The sequence below is a fragment of the Megalops cyprinoides genome, chromosome 10 (assembly GCF_013368585.1).
Source record: "Megalops cyprinoides isolate fMegCyp1 chromosome 10, fMegCyp1.pri, whole genome shotgun sequence".
Taxonomy (NCBI): Eukaryota; Metazoa; Chordata; class Actinopteri; order Elopiformes; family Megalopidae; genus Megalops; species Megalops cyprinoides.
This window is the reverse complement of record NC_050592.1, coordinates 14,649,403-14,669,964: the sequence shown is the minus strand read 5'-3', so window position 1 is coordinate 14,669,964 and position 20,562 is coordinate 14,649,403. Positions and strand designations below refer to the sequence as shown.

The window sequence follows — 20,562 nt, the reverse complement described above, 5'->3', positions numbered from 1 at the left end:
ATAAACTAGGGTCCCTGATTAGTTCATTTGGCAAGGCACTCGCCTTGAGTGTAGGCTGAGCCCTGCAGCCAGAGTTCAAAACCAGCCGTATCATCTGCTGACATGAAACTGGGAGCCCACAGTAGTGGAATAAAGTGGTTTATTTCTGACAGCAATAGGGGTGTGTGGATTGGCCAGGGTTTCCTCATCACACTACTCTCAGGCACCTGCAATTTGCTCACATGGTATAAGTGGAGTACCACCTATCCTTAAATAGCACTCTATGTTTTGTGTGAGAAAGCAGAATCAGAGGATTGTATTCACTACTGCATGAATGCAGAGTTTGCAATAACATGAGCCAAATATGCAATTGCCAATTCCAAACAGTGTTGCATAAAGGGGGAAAAGCATAAAAAATGCAATATCCTCTAAACACATATACAGAATACTAATTTGAAATAAATGCCCTTGGCATGGTCATGGCTGTGGGCTGAAAAAGAATCTTCTGGAATGAATGCCTAATAGTTATTTTTTACAGGCCACAGGAATCTATCACTAATACATTCATTCATTTTGCACAAAAAGACACTGATTTGAAATGATGAAATTATGTTTCTTCTGTACTGAGCAAATCCCTGGGAAAGGTAAAAAAAAAAAATGTTCTTAACATTTTAACACCTGAGTGAACAGATGGGCAGTAACACAATAAAGGGAACGATTCAGGGCTCACGTGCAAATCTCATCAGTTCTCTATAGTTAGCAGCAGACATTTCTAATTGATTCCAGCAATGTGTTTCTTTAGGTTTAACAGCGATGGCAGGGAAGCAAGGGGGGAGTAATGAGAGGTCACCGGCGATCTGCAGCTCCGAGGCTGCGCCAGAAACGCACAGCAATTTTATGGTCAATTGGGCCATGCATCTGGAGTAATACATCATGGCCCAGGCTGTTGGAACCAGCGCCAGCTCACACACACACACAAACACACAAACGCATACACGCGCACACACACGTTGTGCGCACCCACACGCGTGCGCCAACACACACACACACACGCACGCACACACACACGCAGAGGCCCAGGGCCCGCTGTGAGCCCCCCCCTCCCCCTTCCCCCTTCCCCGTCACACCTGAATGCTAGCAGACTTCATCCACGCGGTTTTACTGCTGAGCCAGAGCGGCTCACATGGTCTAATGGCCCTAAAGGCTGCCAGTCAAACATGTGCACAATCAAGCCAGCACATCTCAAGTATGGCAGCAGCTTTGAATGAAACGCTGCTGCTGTAACAGATATTACTCTGTGTAACAGCAGATGTGGTCATAGAAAGTGACATGCATCTTGAGTATCCTGCACTGTTTATATTACTTGGATGTAACTCCCATATTTACACTTTCACTTCTGTTGTAATCAGTTGCAGGTTGAGATTTTTGTTGCTGTAAAATATTATTCAGGGAGTATGACAGCAATGCCTTCTTTTCATAACTGTCCGAAAGGTTATATTACAGAAGGGCACACTGAATCTTCCCAACCCTGAATGCATAGGAGAATTCATTACCCTTCTCAGTGTTCTCAGTGACCTGAATGCATCAGGCTTTGCAAACACAAACAAGTCACTTACTAATGAGAATAACATTCTTCCTTCCTATCAATTGCACAGTAAAATCCAAAGGAATATTTGCTAGTGAATAAATTGAATTTCAGCTTATGCAACTGGTGTGAACTGAAAACACATAAAGTTTATGTAAAAATGTTTGAATGAATTTGAAAATGGGTGCAGATTTATTTTATGATGATGAGATGGGGAGGGCAGTCAAAAAACTGTACCACTGCAGTAGTACATAGCACTTCATAATTCTATGCCCTCTCCAGCTTTCTTTTTTTATAGCAACTGCTCCATCCATTCATCCATTTTCCTAAATCAACATCATAAATTTACATAAGCACACCATATGTATATAAACCAATGAATGCAGAATTCAGGAGAGTAGCCAACTGTCCAAAATGTTACTGTAATATTAATTTACATGAGCATAAGTCACATATCAATCCCTGTTCTGAAGAAGGGAAGAGTGTGTTTTGTGTATACATATTTTTAGCATTAACTTAAAAATGCAAAATGTGGATTCGTGCAAATTTTATCACTTAATTTACAGGGAATTATATAGCTATTATTTCATAACACATGTCAATGTTAATAAACCAATAGAAATTAAACCACATCTTTGTATGCTTGAGGGATGTTCACCTACCTCAGTGGGTGTTGATAGCAAAGGCACGACTGCCTTCACATACCCAAAACTATACAGCACCAGGAACAAGACACATCGGAACATCTCCAAGATGGCTGTATTTGGCCTGTAGAACATTACATTTGCCTATTACTTCCATTCTATTATGCTTTCTACCTGCAAATGCATCAGAGAGAGAGAGAGAGAGAGAGCTATACCTTCGGTCTATGATGAACCCAAGGGAGGTCAGTGTGAATATGATGTAGCCAGTCATCAACAGCAGGGCCAGCTGGGAAAGCATCTATGCAAGGGAGAAAATACAGTGAATTTCACACAATCTGTGAGAAGACACTTTGATCCTTAAATTCTAAACACCTTACCTACCATCAGAAATACAGGCCACCACATGCCCATTTTCATTTATGACACTGCATGCATGTCACACGTCATTATGAAAAGTGGGTCAACAATATGACCCTCAAGGACCAGGTCCACAACCATCACTGCTGCTCTAACCACTACTCCAAACTGCTGCTCTGACCACTGCCCCGAACAGCTGCCAACTGAAGCACCACATCATAGAACTTGTAATAAGTGGTATACAGCAAGGGAGCACCAGGACTTTCACAAAAACAATAAGGGAACGCCCAACCCCATACAGTTAATTGGTCTTTCTGTGGTGAAAAGGGAATTACTTCTTCCAACAGATCAAAGAGAGAGGAATAAGAGGGAGGGTGTGAGAAATGAAGAGAAAGTAGTCTGAATATAAACCATGCTATGAATAAATACACACAAATGTGCCATGAATAAAATACACACAAATGACAAAAGTCAAGGGTATATAATGACAGCATAAAGAGCTCTGCTATAGCTTTTAAATAAAGATAGGTTGAAATGTACGTTTACATATCTTCTAAGAAGGGAAAATACCAGTATGTCAATGTTTACATGATGCATAAGATTTTACAGAAAATAGTTTCAGAACCTTATAATTATAGTGAATACATGGAAAAACAAATTAAACAGACAAACAAAAACTTGAATAAGAAGTTGAGAAACTATTTCATGACATGTGAAATTTGCATCTGTTGTTACTGTCATAAGCCTTATGAGAAGATAAAAAATTATAACATTATTTTTAATTGACAATAGGAATAAACACACATATGGACCCCAGGCTAACAACTAGATTTGCTTAGATGTAATAAAATAACATTAGTTTTTTGTTTTTTTTTTTCTTACATCTCTAGCATGTTCTTAAGTTAACCGTGGGCAAAAGAGGTCAGGACTTGACCTCTTCTAATAAAATTATACTACTGCTCCCCCATTGATTTGGACAGACAGATATACAGAAAGGGTTACGGAAAAGCCCTTGGGATGAGGATAACACAATATTTATGGTGTTCATGTGTCTGTAGAGAGATGGGGAAATGAGAAAATATGAGACTGAGGAGCTCCAAAATCAGCTTCTCTGGACCCCCTATTTCAGTAGACAGTGTGGGAAAGCCACCGTGACATGATTGTGGTCTCTGTAGTTTGGACAAGAAAGTGCTGAGGTTGTAGTTTAGAGTGAGCTGTCCGTGAGATGGGTCCCCAAGGCTGCTGGGAGACACTGTCACAGCTCAAAGATGCTCTGTTCCTCTCCAAACAAGGTCCCCCCCCCCCCCCCCCCCCGAAAGAGACGTCATCAGCTAAGGGCTTCTACATTGCTGGTGTGACTACTGTATTCTTTCAAGTGTTGCCCAAGGGGGAACCAATCTCATGCGGGTTCCAACTTTCCAAGGGGAAGGATTTCCAAAACAACGGCTGCTGCGACTTGGAAAACGTTCAGAGACGGGAGAGAGGAAAAAAAAAAAACCTGGAAAATATGCTTTGCCTTTCATACCCTTTCAGTGCGCTAATTTTCAATTTGTTCCCAGATCTTATTTCTTCAACAGTATAGAGTGAAAAGAAAAATTAAACATCTGCTAACTCTTTATTGACACACACTGTGGACTGCTTTTGTTATTGTTTCCATGCCCTATGGGATCCAGAGATTACATTATTATCATTATTATTATTTAGATGAAGTAGAGAAACTAGCCCTGTTGAGTCTAGAGACTAGTGTTTCCAAAATGGACAATACGCGTCTCCTTGACAGGCACCTACCATATGTAACGTTTCCCAAAAATCTCCAGTATTTACCTTCCAAATATCACTTAAAATGTATACCTAACTGCAGTTATAAATTAATTTTGTTTTTTCTGGACAAAGTATTGAATTACACATATCAAAGACATGGAGTTAACAGCCTTTCCAAGGCAGACTTATAAACACTTTGTACATTCAATCATTCAAACACTTTCCCTGGGTTTTATTTTCTCATAAACCTTTTTTTAAGAATTCTTTAAATTTACTTAAAAATAACAAACCTAATTACACAGAACAGTGCTACTTTATGTTCACTTTGATGGCAGCGCTATTCCACAATCTGTTCCAGTGATGCCATTTAAAGGTAGCATGGTTTACTTAAAATACAAATGTTTTTATAACTTTGTACCAACATCTATTAGAACCATCCACTGTGCCATTATGTGCCACTATGGAGAGAATCACACTGTGCGTATAAATACGTACATGGATGCTATTTATCATACATCCAAGGGCTCCACTTTGTTATTTTGCCTGGAAACCTTTGATTGATGTATCCTGGAGGCTGTTTGGACAGGAACTGGTTGACTTGACAATTAAGACATTTGCATTTACTGTCGGACCACCAGCGGTTATTTCATTCACTCACGGTTATAGCGAACTCTTACTCCTCAGAATACTCCTCTGTGACCCACAACTGAGGGAACGCCACGGAGGTAGGAATCACAGGAAGAAAGGCCATTTCATTTCAGCTCTGAGGGAGGGTGGGGCTGCACATTTTGGCTAACCAAAACTATGCCTGGGGAGCAGAGACTTCCAAAGATAACTGCTGGGAAAACCTGAACTTATATACTTTCTCTTTTTTTTTGGAACAGTCGTCTTGTTTCCAGAATGGAAAATAATAGACAAAGGTTATTTTAAAGAAAAAAAAATAACATCTGCAAATTCCTCCTCAATAACTCACAAATATTATCTGTGCCGATTAAAAAGGAGAAATGGTAGGATTCCACACACCGTCTTTGTATCTAACACATCATTGTAGATACCCAGCAGGAGTAAGAAATGTAGGGACACGTATGCTTGTAGAACAAGTGGCCATGTGGGATTGTGCGGCACCTCCTCTCCAGTAACCTGAAAATAAAAGAAAATACTTCACAAGTTAGAAGGATTTTATATACGTGAGTCTAGCTATAAACTGTACGAGTAGCTGCCTAGGGTGTCACCCATCACTGGGGACACCACATGTCACATCTCCGGGACACCCCGGAGCTGAATGCAGTGATTGCAGCGAGAGCATGTTTATTATCAGGGCAGGTAGAGGGCCAGTGAACTGGCTGAGCTAAGACTAGGTGGGGGATGCTCCAGCTAAAAACGTACCTAGGGTACTAGAGACTGGAAAAAAAAAAACATCCAATCTAGACTCTTACCAGTCAAGAAAAAAGTAACAGATGAAAATATAAAGCCCCATGCAGTTGCATCACAGTTTTTACTAAGATGTGTTCCATGCATCAGTAATTATTGCATAATATGGTCAATGTCTTGAGGTTTACTCAGAATTATTGCAGCTGTTAATTTTTCTTTTGTTTAGTTTTATTCGGGCTCTTTTTTTATAGCTGGAATGTAAATTATTGCAGGTCTCTCAAGGCCTTGTCTTTCAGAGACTCCTTCTGCGGTTGACTCGTGAGTTTAGCCATATGTGGCTTTTCTTCACATCAAAACCACGGTAGGTATTTCAGTCCAAGAGTTCTGTTCTACCTCAGAAATCAACATATTCAGCCCCGCTGCCCCTTTTTTTCCTTTTTTTTCCCCCCTCACAAATATCAACACGCTTGGTCTGCCCCTCTCTACGAGGTCTTTTAAGATATTTCTGTCAAATTCCTGCGCTCTCCACGTGTAGAATCACCATGCAGAGTTTAGGCCCACTTTAATTGTGAGGGCCAGGGTACTTTTTTTTTTTCACAGTGAAGCAAGAGCGGTGAAATATGTGCTGCAGTCAGCGTTATTTCAAAGCTAACCACTGGGGCTCCTGGTGGGGCCAGTCCAATCCCCCATCTCAGAACGACAGCGCGACGCGTTTGATCCCGTGCAGAGCGCCCACAAGCTTGTTATTTAAAGACAAGTGAAAATTAGCTTACTCTGTTCACTCTACAAAGGCCTTTCGGGTTTATTTGGCAGGATGTTTCCTCATAAACCCTGTTTAAGTTTTCTGTTTTGTTCTGTTTCAGAATTCAGACAGCATTTTACTAGATATTTCCAGGTAATCAATCTCTAGGGTGTAATTTCTCTTTCTAAAGTGTTTGTATGATGCAAGATCTTTGACCACATAATGGTTTCAAACCTTGGGTACTAATGTGCGATCTCCCAGTCTTGGTTTGCCTGGTTCCCAGCTGGGTCCCTTGAAGATGATCCAAAGTTTATTTTTGATGCCAGGTGCTTTCCAGAATTTTCCCCAAATGTAAGGATAGTAGTGAAACTTCAGAAGAAAAAAAACACAATAGCATTAAGATGAGATTTCATTTAATCACAATCTGTATGTCACAGTTAGGTCTTCTTTTTGCTGCTGTTGTTTATTGAAAACACAATGCATTTTCTGCCACCTGAAATTCAAGTCGAAGTTTCTTATATGAAGTATAATCTCTACTTAACACTTGTCTGCGAACTGAGAAGAGTAACTATCCAAACACATATTCTACCAGAATTGAAAATCGTTTCCAGTTTCATTCCATTAGCCTCTTTCACCTTTGCATAGTGGTTTGTTTAAAGTAGAGTAATAATGTTATGGTTACAGCATGGCCTTTTACACCTGGGGAGTAATATGAGGATAGCTCTCACTTCTGCACACATTTAGCAAAACTTGAAGATGCTTGTATTTCTGTGCAACTGTGGAAAAAAAACATATTGCACAATACAGAACAGAATTACATGACCACTATCATGTTTGTAACATTTATAAGATGTCTCACAACAAGATTTTTGGGACTTTTCATGTCACCACAATTACTTCAGTTTGTCCTGAAACTTGTTCTGAACCTGAAACACATGACACTTAAGTGGAGTGGTTTGATTTTCCTACAGTAGTAGCAATAGCCTACTGTTTAAATTTAAAGCAAAAACTGCTTAAACAAACAGTATACATGATAATCCCTGAAATCAATGGTGAGTGTGATGTAATGCCCTCTGACCTCACCACGTTGGTGCAGTCTTGGATGGTCAATGCAAAAGCACCTAAAAATTCTCTGCCAGTAATTTTAGATGGCAAATTATTATTTCGGAAAGGACTTTTGGTGAATTCACCCTGCCCTGCAGTTGGCAGAGAATTTTTGTATGCTTTGGTGCTGACCGTTCAACACTGTACTGGGCCCACCATTATATATATAGGTATCCGTGAAAGTCAAATGGGTATATGTTTTGTGTGTGTGTGTGTGTGTGTGTTTGTGTATGAGCATTTCATATAAATGTGTTCAAAGTAAAGTTTGATACATATATTGAAGCCTCATTGTTGGTAACATGCTTGTTTATACATAAAGCTATGCAAAAGTGTTAATGAATAGGTTTAATTGGGTGAACCTCATTTTCAGTTAAACATATCATTACCAGATCCCTATTCCATCAGCATCATATCATATAGAGTAACTGTGATTGTGTGTGAGGAATGTGTGTGATAAGGAAGTCAGCCATTGACTAACTAACTAGCAGTGTTTAAATACAGATGTGCGACTCAGTTTCTGTGGCTGTGTAAATGTTCAGTTTCTTGATTTACGCCTTAGTTTTAAAAGTGTCTTTTTTGGCTTTGTTTTTAATTGCTCTGTCCTCACGTTTTATGGATGGTGCATTAGCCAGAATTGCCTGTGTAAGAGGGTTGATATGTTATGCAAAGTGATATTAAGGCTTAATCTGCATATCTAAATTAAAAATGTAGACCGTCTTCCTTTTGAGGTCAGAATATGGTGCATACTTAATTAGTCCACCTGAATTTCTCAGTCATTTGGCATTCAATCTAACTACTATGGAGCTTAGTACTTCAACCTGAGTGGCAAAAATGTTTTTTTTCTCATTAGAACACATTATCCCAAGTTTCAACTTCCACAAGTTAATGAAATATTGTGTGTGAAGAAAAATATAATACTTATATATATTGTTTAGTCAAAGATAATCACACAGCATCATAGTGGTTGGACTGAACGCTCCCTTAAGTCACCACAGACGGTTCTATGGGTCTGACAGAGGGACGCAGAGTTGGAACCCAGCTCTGCAGTTGTTACACTCTTGGAGAGTCCTGATTGTACAAATAGCATGATATGAATGGACATAAAGGCACAGCAATCATTAAATTAGTAATGTTCATACCAAAGTTTGCATCACATTTAGCATTAAATTTCAGATTAAAATTACTCTTAACAAGAAATAAGTTGTCAGTTTTACATAAAATGGGACTGACCTGGACAAATAGGGTGTCAAACGTGTTTATTGGCTGTGTGAGACCATAGACAACCTTATCACCCTCCGAAGCAAAGGTACCTGTGGAATTGTTGTTGTAAGTCGTACTGTATATTCATTCTCTTCATATTCAACCCAAGAAAGGCACTCTTTTACATGTTTTTCAAAAACTTATTTTATGATGCTTCGTTAGCTTTTTGCTTTAAGCTTTTATTTCAAATGTTTTTATGGCATAGCAGCACTTACAAATTGTCACAGAGCACTTCACAGTGGTCCTTTTCCACAGGGAAGCCAAGAAACAGAAATGTTGTTCTATTCTATGCTATACATGTTGCCAAAATATAGGAACGTTGTACTATACTGTACAATACTTCTGATATGAATGAACTTACCAAAGATTCTGTCCCAAATAATGAGAGTTCCTCCATAATTCTTGTCAATGCAGTAGGGGTTTCGGCCTGTGGTCAATGTGGATTGATTGAATGTGATTAAACACAAAACGTGTACATAACCATTAAGCAAATCTTGAAGAGCACTATCACTCATAAATATAAGGAATTATACATATTTGTACGCAGATGAAATTACATAGTCAGACATCCCAGTGTCTTTCAGACAGGTTTCACCAAAATGCTTCTTACCATGATGAACTCTGTGGTGACTTGGTGTGTTTATTATCCACTCCAATGGACCAAGGTGTCTGATCATCTGACAGAGAGAAATAGGGGACCATGTCCTGTCAAAATATTTTCCCTTCTTCACACTGTCATAATTTCCTCAATGCTTCACAGCTAGTGCAGCCTCAGAACTGTTTATAATTTCTAATGTCAGTGGAGATAATGCATTGATCAACTTATAGTTGTAGAAAGTCACATAGTCCTCTATTCATTCTAACAACAATGCACTTTTGGAAACACATTTATGAAATGGTTAGTCTTTTTTGTTATGCAACTTTTTGTGTAGATTCCCAAAGTGGAGTGCAAAATATAAATGTACTATTTGCTTAAATATGTAATGGATAGTTGTGGTTTGACTGAATAGATGTATTGGTTTTGTTTAAATGAAAAAGCAGATTGAAACCCAAAACACATATTATTGCATTAAAAAATTATTTTCCCTTTAATTTAATGTGTTTATTCTGTTTGATGCCTGCAGCGTAAAAGCCATGGTGGAACACAGTAGGGTCTACATGGTCCACATCCCAATGACTGCAGTCCACCATGAAGTGTGATTTATGAGCGCTCAAGTGTTTTCTTATCTGATGAGCCGGGTCTCAGCGCCAACAGCTACGGAAAGAGAAAGGTGGCCAAATTTCCAAAATAGAGATGGAAAGAACAATATTTATAGATTGGAAGTAAAACAAACATGGAGAAGGTGGGAAGTGCCAGGGCCATAAAGTGTCAGCAGGGAGAAAGGGAAGATAATTCTATTTCTCAGTCACACATTCGTGCATACGCAGGCACACATAAACACACACACACACACACACACACACATATACATGCGCAAGGGCACACACACATACACATACACAGACACAGAAAAACAGACACAAACACACACACAAACAACCTATAAGATGCTAATTGTTCTATGTCCTGTGTCTTGATAAACCCATTTAAGCATTTTTTTTTAAATCCCTGCTCTCCTTTTTGGTGTATTTCAGCAATTTCTTAAATTGTGATGTGCAAGAACTAAAATACAATGCAGTTCTTAATTAACACCATTGCTCAAAGTTTAAGACAGTGCAATCAGTGGTTTGACGAAATTCCCCAAAAATGTTTCTGGATTGTGGTTTTCAGTTGACTTTTGTGTGTCTTGCATTAAGCTGGATGTTGGTATGAAAGATCTGTAAGGACTCATTTCTCTACCCTGAGCAAGCAATCCAAGGAATTACAAAAGAAACCCCAAATCAACATTGCTTAGAACATTTACAGCCAAACATTGTCATTGTTCATTGCAAAATAAAAATTATATTAATCTCTTCATGGATAATTAATAAATTAATGTTAATAAATTAGTGTAAGGCAAACTACAAATAGTTGCCCAGGGAATGGTGGCTATTAATTACTTTGTAAATATAGAAAAATGTTGTACATGTGACATATGAGCCTTCTATTGCAAAATTATGTCAAAACTCACATATCTTGGCTCCCAAGCAACTCAGTGGTTAAGGTGCTCGTCTTGAGTGCAAACTTAGCTTTATGGCCCAAGTTCAAATCCAGCTGCTTCAACAAGCCAACAATGCGTGGTAATCCACAGCAGCAGAACAATCTGTCTTTGTTTCACCAGGGACAGAGGTATATACGCCAGGGTCCCCCCATCTCACTGCTCTCATCACCCTGTGATGCCTGTGAGCTACGGTGTTGTGCCTACTCTCCAATCAGCTCCCATCCTGTTGCAGAGCACTTTGTGAATTACAGTGCAAAAAATAGCCATCGGCATGTGAGTGTATCTGAGGACTGCATTTGTCTCATCTCAGTGCTAGTGAGCAAGTGCAGAGGTTGCCATGGTGAGACAAGCGTAATACACAATCGGCAATTCCAAAATAGATTTGCATGAAGGAGAAAAAAAGCATAAAAACTATATCTCATTTTGACATTAGCCCTATATTTGTCACATCACATCTTCTCATTTCTCAAAAAAGGTGGAGTTTGACTTTTTATTCCAGTTTTTCATGAAGTTTTCATTCCCAAACCATCAACTGAATTTGCAGATGGGGTCAATTTGCAGAGCTGGATTCATTGTTTTCATGTAACGACTAGTCTGGCAACTGAGTTCTGTCTTGAATGAAAGTAGGCACTACACTTCATGTCTAAATGTTGGATCCCATTGGAGGGTTTTGTGCCAATAAATCAATTGACATCAGAAATAAGCCTATAAAGAAAGCATAAATTATATCCTTTGGAAAATCTTGAATGTTATGACGGGTTTCACTAATAGTGTACTAAAAGATGGCTGCAAGTCCAAATCTTTTCCCCTAACTATCTAAAACTGTAAATCTGATACACCCACGTACTTTAAAGGCAAAAAATACGGCCATGCTTCTGTTTGCAATATTTTATAAAGTCTCATTATTTTTTATTAAACACACATTTGATTTCATTCGTGCAACAATAAAGTCTCCCATTCAAACTCTGCCAGGGGAAATGAGCCAGATAAGCCAGCCCTCCTGTCTACTATAATAGTCCAGAGGAACCAGGAAATAATATTATGGGGGCTCTTGAAAATTACCATCTGTTTCATTATCACCTTTTCTGTTTAAATAAATATGGTAACATCATTATTTGAACAGTCCAATAAATGATAAATATCATGACTGGTCTAAACTAATGATGCCTGTATATCCAGAGTTGTTTTGATTGAGGATGCCTGTTTTATGGATGCATTCTTTGATATGTTACATCCATTAAAAGTAACAGTCAAATGTGTGCAAGTTCGGGGCAGCTTTGTTGGTCAAGACTCATTTCAATCATTAAATGTTTTTTTTCCAGTTCAAATGTAATTTTCTAAGCATGTAAGCAGCCCAGGTGCTTCTAGAACACCACCAGTCCCTGTGTGTAAATTGTCTCTGGACACCATTTTGGGTAGCAATTTGAATGCTGCAAGTCATTCTAAATGATGTTTGTCCAACAAAACTGGATGTCATGAATCATGCATTTCCAAAGACTAGAAACAAGAGCAGGGTCTCCAGTGTGGGACATGTCACCACCAGTGGACTGGCTGAGAAACACAGAGGAGACCAGCTGCCATCTGCAAAGGAAGGAAGCTGGACTTCCCACATTTATCCCTACATGTGGACCAGTCTGAATGCTAGCTGTTACCAGCAGAATCACCCCCTGCTGATAATGTACCAGGCAGGCTTTTCTCATTGCGGATTTGCAGAGCAGAACTGGGTGAGTGGCTACAAACTGGCAATGTTTTCAAAAGTTAAAGCCACATCACGCTATTTCCATGCTAGTAGGAGGCTCTGATGATGCCAAGTCATATAAATAATGGGAAATATCACACTGGATTCAAGTCTATGAGCAATGCACGTAGTGTAATCAATCCCACAAAGAAACCCTAACATTACGAATCTATGTAACATGAGTAATTTGACTCCAGCAGAACTGACGCAAGTAGTAGTGCAGGGCTTCCTATAGCCGATGAGCGAATTGCAACTACCTCAGCTGAGGATAAAGGCCCAAGTTCAGAATACCAAACCACCACACTCTCCTAAGACCGGGGTGGCAGTTCCTGAGTAGGTTCTTTTCAGTTCCCATTCAGTCACTGATTTCTATTTGTATAATACTATGGTGTAAAACTGGCTTAAATTTGCTACTTGAAGTGAATGAGAAAGTGCATTGTTATTAGTTGGACTATGGGCCCAAATCTTTTAATTTTTTAGGTGAATCATCTGAGCTGTCGATTGGTTGTTTTAAATTTATGTTTACCTTAGTGTGGATCCAAAACTGGTACAGAAGGTTGAACTGTATGTGGACAGCAAACACAGAGGGAGGCACAGCGAGGGCCAAGGGGAGGTAGAAAACCTGGGAGGAGGGTCAATGGTCTCAGCATGAGATGTGATATTTTATTCCAGAAATGTAACAACTCCATTCCCATCCCACTTCCAAAGCCTGGTTTTAAATAAAAAAAAAAAAAACTTAGAGGCCCTCAGAACCAAAAAAGGTAAACATTGGTCCACACTAACAGACATTTAAATGTAAAAGACATTATATGGCAAATTCAGAAGGGTGCTGTGGAGGTCCCAAACATCAGGATACAATGGAGTCATTTGATTTCTTAATCATACCAGAATTCTTGCTTTAACTTTTTATACTCATTCCATTGTAAAGTGCAGTGATAATCACACAGGGTGTTCTCTATTCCTGTATTATTAAAATATCCCCCAGTGGCCCAGAGACAGCAGAGCAGCAGTGTTAATTACCCATGATGCACACTGCTGTGTCAGAGACTGCCTCAGGGCCGTTGAGAGGTTGTAGTCCTCTGAGCTGTGATGCACTTGATGGGCAGCCCACAGGATGTTCACCTCTGTTTTTCAAAGACAACAGGCATGCATTCAGGCTTTGCATTGCATGGCAAACAACTGAATTTGTCAATGAAAAGATTTTGCCTGGTTTTATTCCCAAAATTCAGTTCATCTTCTGAAGCGTACACAATAAATCTGGGATTAAAACATTTTAAGGCATTCTGAGACTGCACAGGCAAGATTTCCAGAAACTTTCAGTTCAATTTCATTTAAAAGTCCTTCTGCTCTCTGATTGACAGTGTGTGTCTGTTACTTCTGAATTGCATTCATCACATAGAATTGTGTGAAACTGCCTTCGGTGGAATCAAACTCATCACAACTCATGTAGCATACCAAACTGATCTTCTGTTAAAAGTCCCTTAAGACCGTCTAGTCAGAAAGAATAACAGCCGTGTGTGAACTTGCTTTTAACAGACTACCCATTCTGTCTGACTCCGTTCTGAGCTTTTACAATATTATGGTAGAACATGACAGGATAATTATAAAGGAAGCATTTACCTAGCTGCCCAGTCTGCAGAAATAATCCTTACGTTTATATTCCTCCTCTCTGTGTTGTGATAGTTGCTGCATTAATATCCACATTATGCTCCTTGTTAATAATCAAGAGAACACGCTTGTTAAATTCTGCATGACTCTCTGAGTCCTTTCCGGACCACCCAATCTCTCCGAGCGCTTTGGCACACCAGACGTCTTGGCTCCTCGAAAAAGGAACTAACCTTAAACTAGAACTTGGCAAAACTCATGAAGGTTATCTCTCATGAACTGTACATTTTAAATGCAGCACAACCTACCCTCAGCTACTAAATGATGGACAAAGGTTACATTCTATACAATACCACAATGCAAAATTGAAGAATAAACTCAGCTGAGAAGAGGCATTAGACATTTTTAGGACATGCCAAATATAACACAGCCATTATTTTAACAACTTAATGTCACTAATAAAAACAACCAATTACAAAATTTGCCCAAATTAAAAAATATCATTTCATTATTAATGTTTTTAGAGTAATCATCTGTGTTTATAACGAAGAGAAATGTGATTCAATTAAAAGGCAGCGGGGGTGGTAGCACTGTAAACTGAGAATATGAACAAGGCAGCGAGGTTCACAAGAGCAGATTGAGAAGGTGCAGGGTAAAGACGGGGCCTCCATTGACAGGTTCCATTGTTTTATGAACGTGTGACCTCCATCAAAACCATAATAAAACCCAGCAACACGATGCAACCCAGCTGAACAAACACGGCAAGAGAGTGAGTGTCCGAGCGTTACTCCACAACACTACCCGCTTCCAGCCCTTCAGCCACAGCGCTCAGCTGTGGGATTCTCAGAACAGCCAAACATCCAAATCCCTGCTCTAACATCCGTCTGAATCGAAGACCGATGCCCAGATCCCAGCAACACTAAGTAAATCTTCAGGCGCTTTTCATTCACAATACTCTGGCCGGTATTCTACACTTCAAACTATAACAGACTTCTTCAAAAATTAAAGTGTTATGAGTAGCTTTCAATATGGTATTATTTTGTTGTTGTTTTTTTTTTTTTTTTTTTTTTTTTTGAAAAGATTGAACAGGAGCAGACAAAATTATGAAAACGGTACAAATACTTCCCAAATCATTCTGTAGTGTACGCAATGCTCTCAGAAAGGCATAGACAACAACCAAATGAAAGAATATAAAAGTTAAGCCAAATTTGTTTTACCAGCATGTATCCCCCTCTCTCTCACCACACACTCTCACTCCTTATAATCAAAGTGAATGCTTGACCTGGCATTCTGTTTGTAAAAATAACTGAGGAGCTGGCAGATTTGCAACAGTCTTGCTGGGGTTCAAAGCAAATGTCCTCGATTTTTCAAAAAGGGAAAATATGTCTGGGTTACTATTTGCATCAGGAGCCCTCCAGAGACGCAAACCTTTGTTGAGCCATTTCCTATTAACATATTATCATCGTAGTTGAAGATCATTCATGCGCACCCCTTAACCTCTGTATTACACAGGAAAAAAACATTCAGAGTTATATCAATCCTCTTTTAGCACTAGTATATCAAAAGTACAACAATCGTGTACTACTGAAAGGCATCTGAAGTGCAAAGTATATAGTAAGGATCTAGTTCTCCTTCAACAGTAAAGTCAGCTTTACATATTAGTGTACATTATCCCTTTTTCCAAGAAATACCCAACATCAATCTCAAAAGTTATTGTTTACAGGTGCAACTTATAATGGAGACGCTTTCTCATCTTTATGTTGTCTATTAATCAAAAGATCTTTATGGAGCATTGTGAAATGAAGTTGCCAACTTTTCTCAGTCAAGAATAGCCTTATGAAACAAAACATTTGGAGGGTATATTCTTCCCATCAGCAGCAATTTTGTTGAATAAACACAGCGCATACATCTCCTTTTCCCTTGTGTGTCATTTGGTGGCTTTCCTCTGATTAGAACAGAGAAGGCAATGGCAACTCTCAGAGCCGGTGGTTTGACCTGTGATTACACTCTGCTGGTGCAGAGAAAAAGCCCTTGGAATGGGAAAGGAAGGAGTCTACAGCAGCGAGCAACAGTGGTTAATAACTCCAAGGAGCCAACAACGCGTATCAGGTCTGCCACAAGAAGCAATTTTTTAGGTCTAAAAACGAACTGTCTCCATTATAATCAACGGTACCTTTCACAATGCTCCCTGTTGACAAAATTTTATCCTTGCAACACTATGGCCTAGTTTGGTTCCATGTCTGTTGTGCTGCTTGGCAATTTTTTCCCTAACTGGTTAGAAACCCATTTAATACTCATGGAGTAACCCATTGACTTGACCTGTCGTCACTTAAGATGTACGATTTTGGTTGCAGTTGAATTTTATTTACGGAGTCATCTAAGGCTAGTGACAGATAGTAAAAAAGAACGTTGAGACACAACTGAATTGATGGGTTATCCTAGAGAGGAGAAAGGTACCAGTGTTTTCATTGTAGTAAAATATTACAACATTAGACAAAAAAAAAAAAACACAAAAATCCCAAAGCAAACAGAGACTCACATCTGCCACATTATATGTCTTTGAAGTTGCAAGGTTGATGTGAAGAAGAAGAAAGGCGACAGTTAACGTCTAAAGAGGCACACTGTGCGATTCGTCAGACATTTACGTGCGCTTTTACACTTCCTCCCGTCAAACCCCGCACAGGAGTGAAATAACGGACCCCCGATAAGAAAAACACACGGGGCAGATAATTCAGCCATTGTTTCAGCCACTCCATGATCCCTTTTTCGTTCTCTGGGCAGGCTGGTGTAAGATTGATGTGGGGTGTCACTGGTAGGAAGCACGAACCGCTAGGCTTCGTTGCAATCCATGTCCTCATCCCGTGGCTCTGCAGGATACTGCATAGTTTGGCAGCAGATATTCAGATGGGAAGGCCTTTAATGATGAGAACGAATGCCGCAGAAACCCTTTCCCACAAAGCAGAAACGCTGAAGCCTGCACATACTCAGGGCTGTGCTGAGTTTTTTTTTTTTGTTTTTCTTCAAGATTAAAAAAAATATATATACTATATAAATGTTTACGATGCACTAGACACAAACAGACAAGGTGCACAAAATTGGCACATTAATATTCTAATATCTGACCACCCACAAATATGAATTCACAGGGATTTGGGTAAGTGTCCTTAGGGATCACTGCCAGGCAAGCTTTTAAAATCCTCTAGCATGGGACAATGTGGAAACAGAGTTAGGCTGGCTATACCAATTATTCATTGTGTAAAATAGCCGTAAAAGGGCCACTAACATGTTGAGTATGACGAAAAGCTCACTCAGTTTCTCTTAGGTTAGACTTTTCCTAGAAAACACTCATTTCAAGCACCAGCTAGATATACGTGTTAAATGATAATCATAAGGTTATAAGTGAAAGCAAATTTTCCAGAGAACAGCCCAACAGCTCATGCCTTTTTTCAAAGGAAGAGGAGTTAAACTGATTGATTCAACTACGTAATGGAGGGCAAGAGTCAGGACGAAGGCCAGATCACCCACAGCTTGTTTTGTTTCCCCCCTTTGCATTGTCTCAGACAGTGCTGTAACTGCTCTGTAAAAGCTGATAATTTCAATACAGCCAGAATATCCTCCCTGTAATACAGAAACCATAGCCAAAAAAGCCTGACCAAACGCATACATTTGTACTGCAGGATGTACTGGACACTACATGAGTAATTAGGCATGGCACATGTTCAGTCAGAGTGGGCTGGAATGTACAGAGATGTCAGGGTGGTGCCTGGAAAGTTTTCCAGTAGCTGTTAAAAAAGACTTACACTGTCCCATGCACAACGGATATATTCTCTTATGAAAATGCCATACACACACACACACACACGTGCGCATATAACTATATCTGCTTTTTAAAATTGTATGTCAGTTTAAAATACATTCAGTATAGCCATTTTGATTCTGTGTGTGTGTGTGTGCATGTGTCTTAGAATCTATTGTACGTTTACTAGCTGTGCTTATATACTGTGATCCATACATTACGTTACATTTTGTCACTTAGCAGATGCTCTTATCCAGAGCAACGTACAAGAAGAGTACATTTAACATTCAAGTAACGGATGTTCTTATCTGGAGGGATTCCAGAAGTCAAGCACAAAGGGCATCCAACAAAATGGCATGGACACCACATACATACATGATGATCTCTACAAATAGTATATTTAGCATATTCAAAAATATATGCCTCTATTTCATACCATTAGAACTCATAGCATGACATTAGCTCTGCAAGTAGAACTAGACCATCAGGTCTATACTCCCTTCAGAAGTACTGAATTACCAACCCATAGTTTAAGCATGTACTGTTCAAGTGCACCAGTGTTCTGTTAGCTCACATAAGGTTTGTAAGTGTACAGTAGAAAGTGCTGTGGTAAACATCTAGAAATAAGGTAATAAGGTATTTTTCATGAAACTTCTTTGTCACTTACAATAGATTTTTGACATTCTCCCTTACAAGACCACAGAAAATCTTGGATTCTCAGAACCACACTGAAAAGGGCTACCACGAAACTACACAAATAGTCATCCCGTAAAAATGCAACCCTCTGCGGTCCGACCATAGAGGGCTCTCAGCAAAGCGCTGACCTCCAATCTGCTGAGTGACTGGAGGCCTTGTCACTCACACTATCAATGGGGTGTAAAGGCTCTCGGTATTTGGAACACAAGGTCCTCACATGAGACGCCAATTTAAACAGTGACCGTACCCTAGGACACTGGACAAACCATTTTCTGTCATCGCAATACTTCATGCTGTCTCCACTCCCCGGCCAGGGACACAGAAGGCACACTTCCGCAGTGGGGCAACCTCAGACATCCCTCTGTTTCAGTCAGAAATCGTCCTGTCCACTCTGTCGGAATGTGGGCGTCTCTATCAAAATGTGACGGGTGGTAGAGGGGACCTGGCCCGCTTTGGCAGGAAATACGTGATACAATTCCATAACGTAAAACAATACTTGTAATGTGAGCTACTGTATGTGCACTACTTATACTGTTTATTTCAAATGTAAAACATGACAAGTCTGATTTTTAAAAAAATGTATTAATATTGTCATTATTATTATTACAACAAAAAAAAACGTATTTTCCTTACATTTAATTTCACTTATTTTATCTTCATTAGCTGCAACCGGCTGGCAGATCCGGCTTGCACAACTTGGTGATAACTTCATCCTCATTTCAGAAATTTCAGAATTTTATAGTCAAATGTTCCTAAACAAATCATGTGCTGCATCCTTAATTAATGATAAACATTACAAAGTGCTTTGAAAACTGGCTCAATTGTTTCATGGATCACTGTAATATACTTTTCCTGCTGTCAGAGAGTATATAAACACAGGAATGTTTATACCGAACAGTCTTCATGTGTAATGTATTTTGCTGTATCACAGATAGCATTTGTAATTCATCATTTTCACTGTATACCTCAGACTTCAATCTCTACACTGACAGGGACAACGCTAAAGGGGACTGTGTGTCTGCTGGATGTGGAGAAGAGCCGGCAGTTGGAGGGACCTTTTTTAAGCAAACAGAGCACATGAGGGCAGTAGAATTCAAGCCTGTGGGAGCAGCACAAATGAGCCTGTGAGATCACGCTGCTTCCCGCACGGGACTCAAGACAGGCCCTGCCTCGGCAGAGAGAGAGAGCGCGGCCGATTGTTGGCCATTGTTGATATTATTGCAGGATCCCAGAGGCACGCCTCCCTTGTACAGCACATAGCCTTCCACATCCTGACCGGTTTGATTCTTTTGTCCGCCCTCCAACCTGCGCGGCCAGGAACTTCCAGTCAAAGTGAAGATTTATTAAGCCCTCGCTGTCGGGGTTAACCCCGCTGCATCGGCAGAGGATTCCTTCTTAAAACAATAACATCCAGCTGCCCCTCCACGGGGAACGCTCTCCACGGGATTGACGCGATCTGTTTGTCTTGACAACTGCTGCTGTCTGCCGAGCCGCCGGTCTGTGAGGGTCGCTCTCCACAGAAATACACTGGACTCATCGCCCCTATAGCAACAGCCCTCGTCACCGCCTCCAGTCTTAACGATCCAACTCTTAAGCCACATCCACCCAGCACACGGTCCCAACCAAAAATTCTCATGTTTTGCATAACATTGATAACATCTCTTTGCTCCATTCAGCTGTTGGACGCATAACTGTATAAACCAAACAAGTCAGCTCTCCTTGAAAAAAAAAGCCTACAGTTTTGCTGGTGGAATACATAGCAGTGAATAATACACTCCTTGCT

At 39.8% G+C, this 20,562-nt stretch overlaps 1 protein-coding gene across 1 annotated transcript in view; it reads right to left on the bottom strand.

The window, feature by feature from the left end:
* Positions 1 to 20,562, bottom strand: part of agmo (alkylglycerol monooxygenase) — a 42,810-nt gene that overhangs the window by 9,058 nt on the left and 13,190 nt on the right. The window contains exons 4-12 of the mRNA XM_036538719.1: positions 13,703 to 13,806; positions 13,209 to 13,304; positions 9,414 to 9,480; positions 9,165 to 9,230; positions 8,774 to 8,853; positions 6,674 to 6,808; positions 5,350 to 5,466; positions 2,424 to 2,506; positions 2,227 to 2,332 (exon numbers count right to left, since the gene is read on the bottom strand). Coding sequence (XP_036394612.1) covers positions 2,227 to 2,332; positions 2,424 to 2,506; positions 5,350 to 5,466; positions 6,674 to 6,808; positions 8,774 to 8,853; positions 9,165 to 9,230; positions 9,414 to 9,480; positions 13,209 to 13,304; positions 13,703 to 13,806 — 854 coding nt within the window. The remainder of the gene's footprint in view (positions 1 to 2,226; positions 2,333 to 2,423; positions 2,507 to 5,349; positions 5,467 to 6,673; positions 6,809 to 8,773; positions 8,854 to 9,164; positions 9,231 to 9,413; positions 9,481 to 13,208; positions 13,305 to 13,702; positions 13,807 to 20,562) is intronic.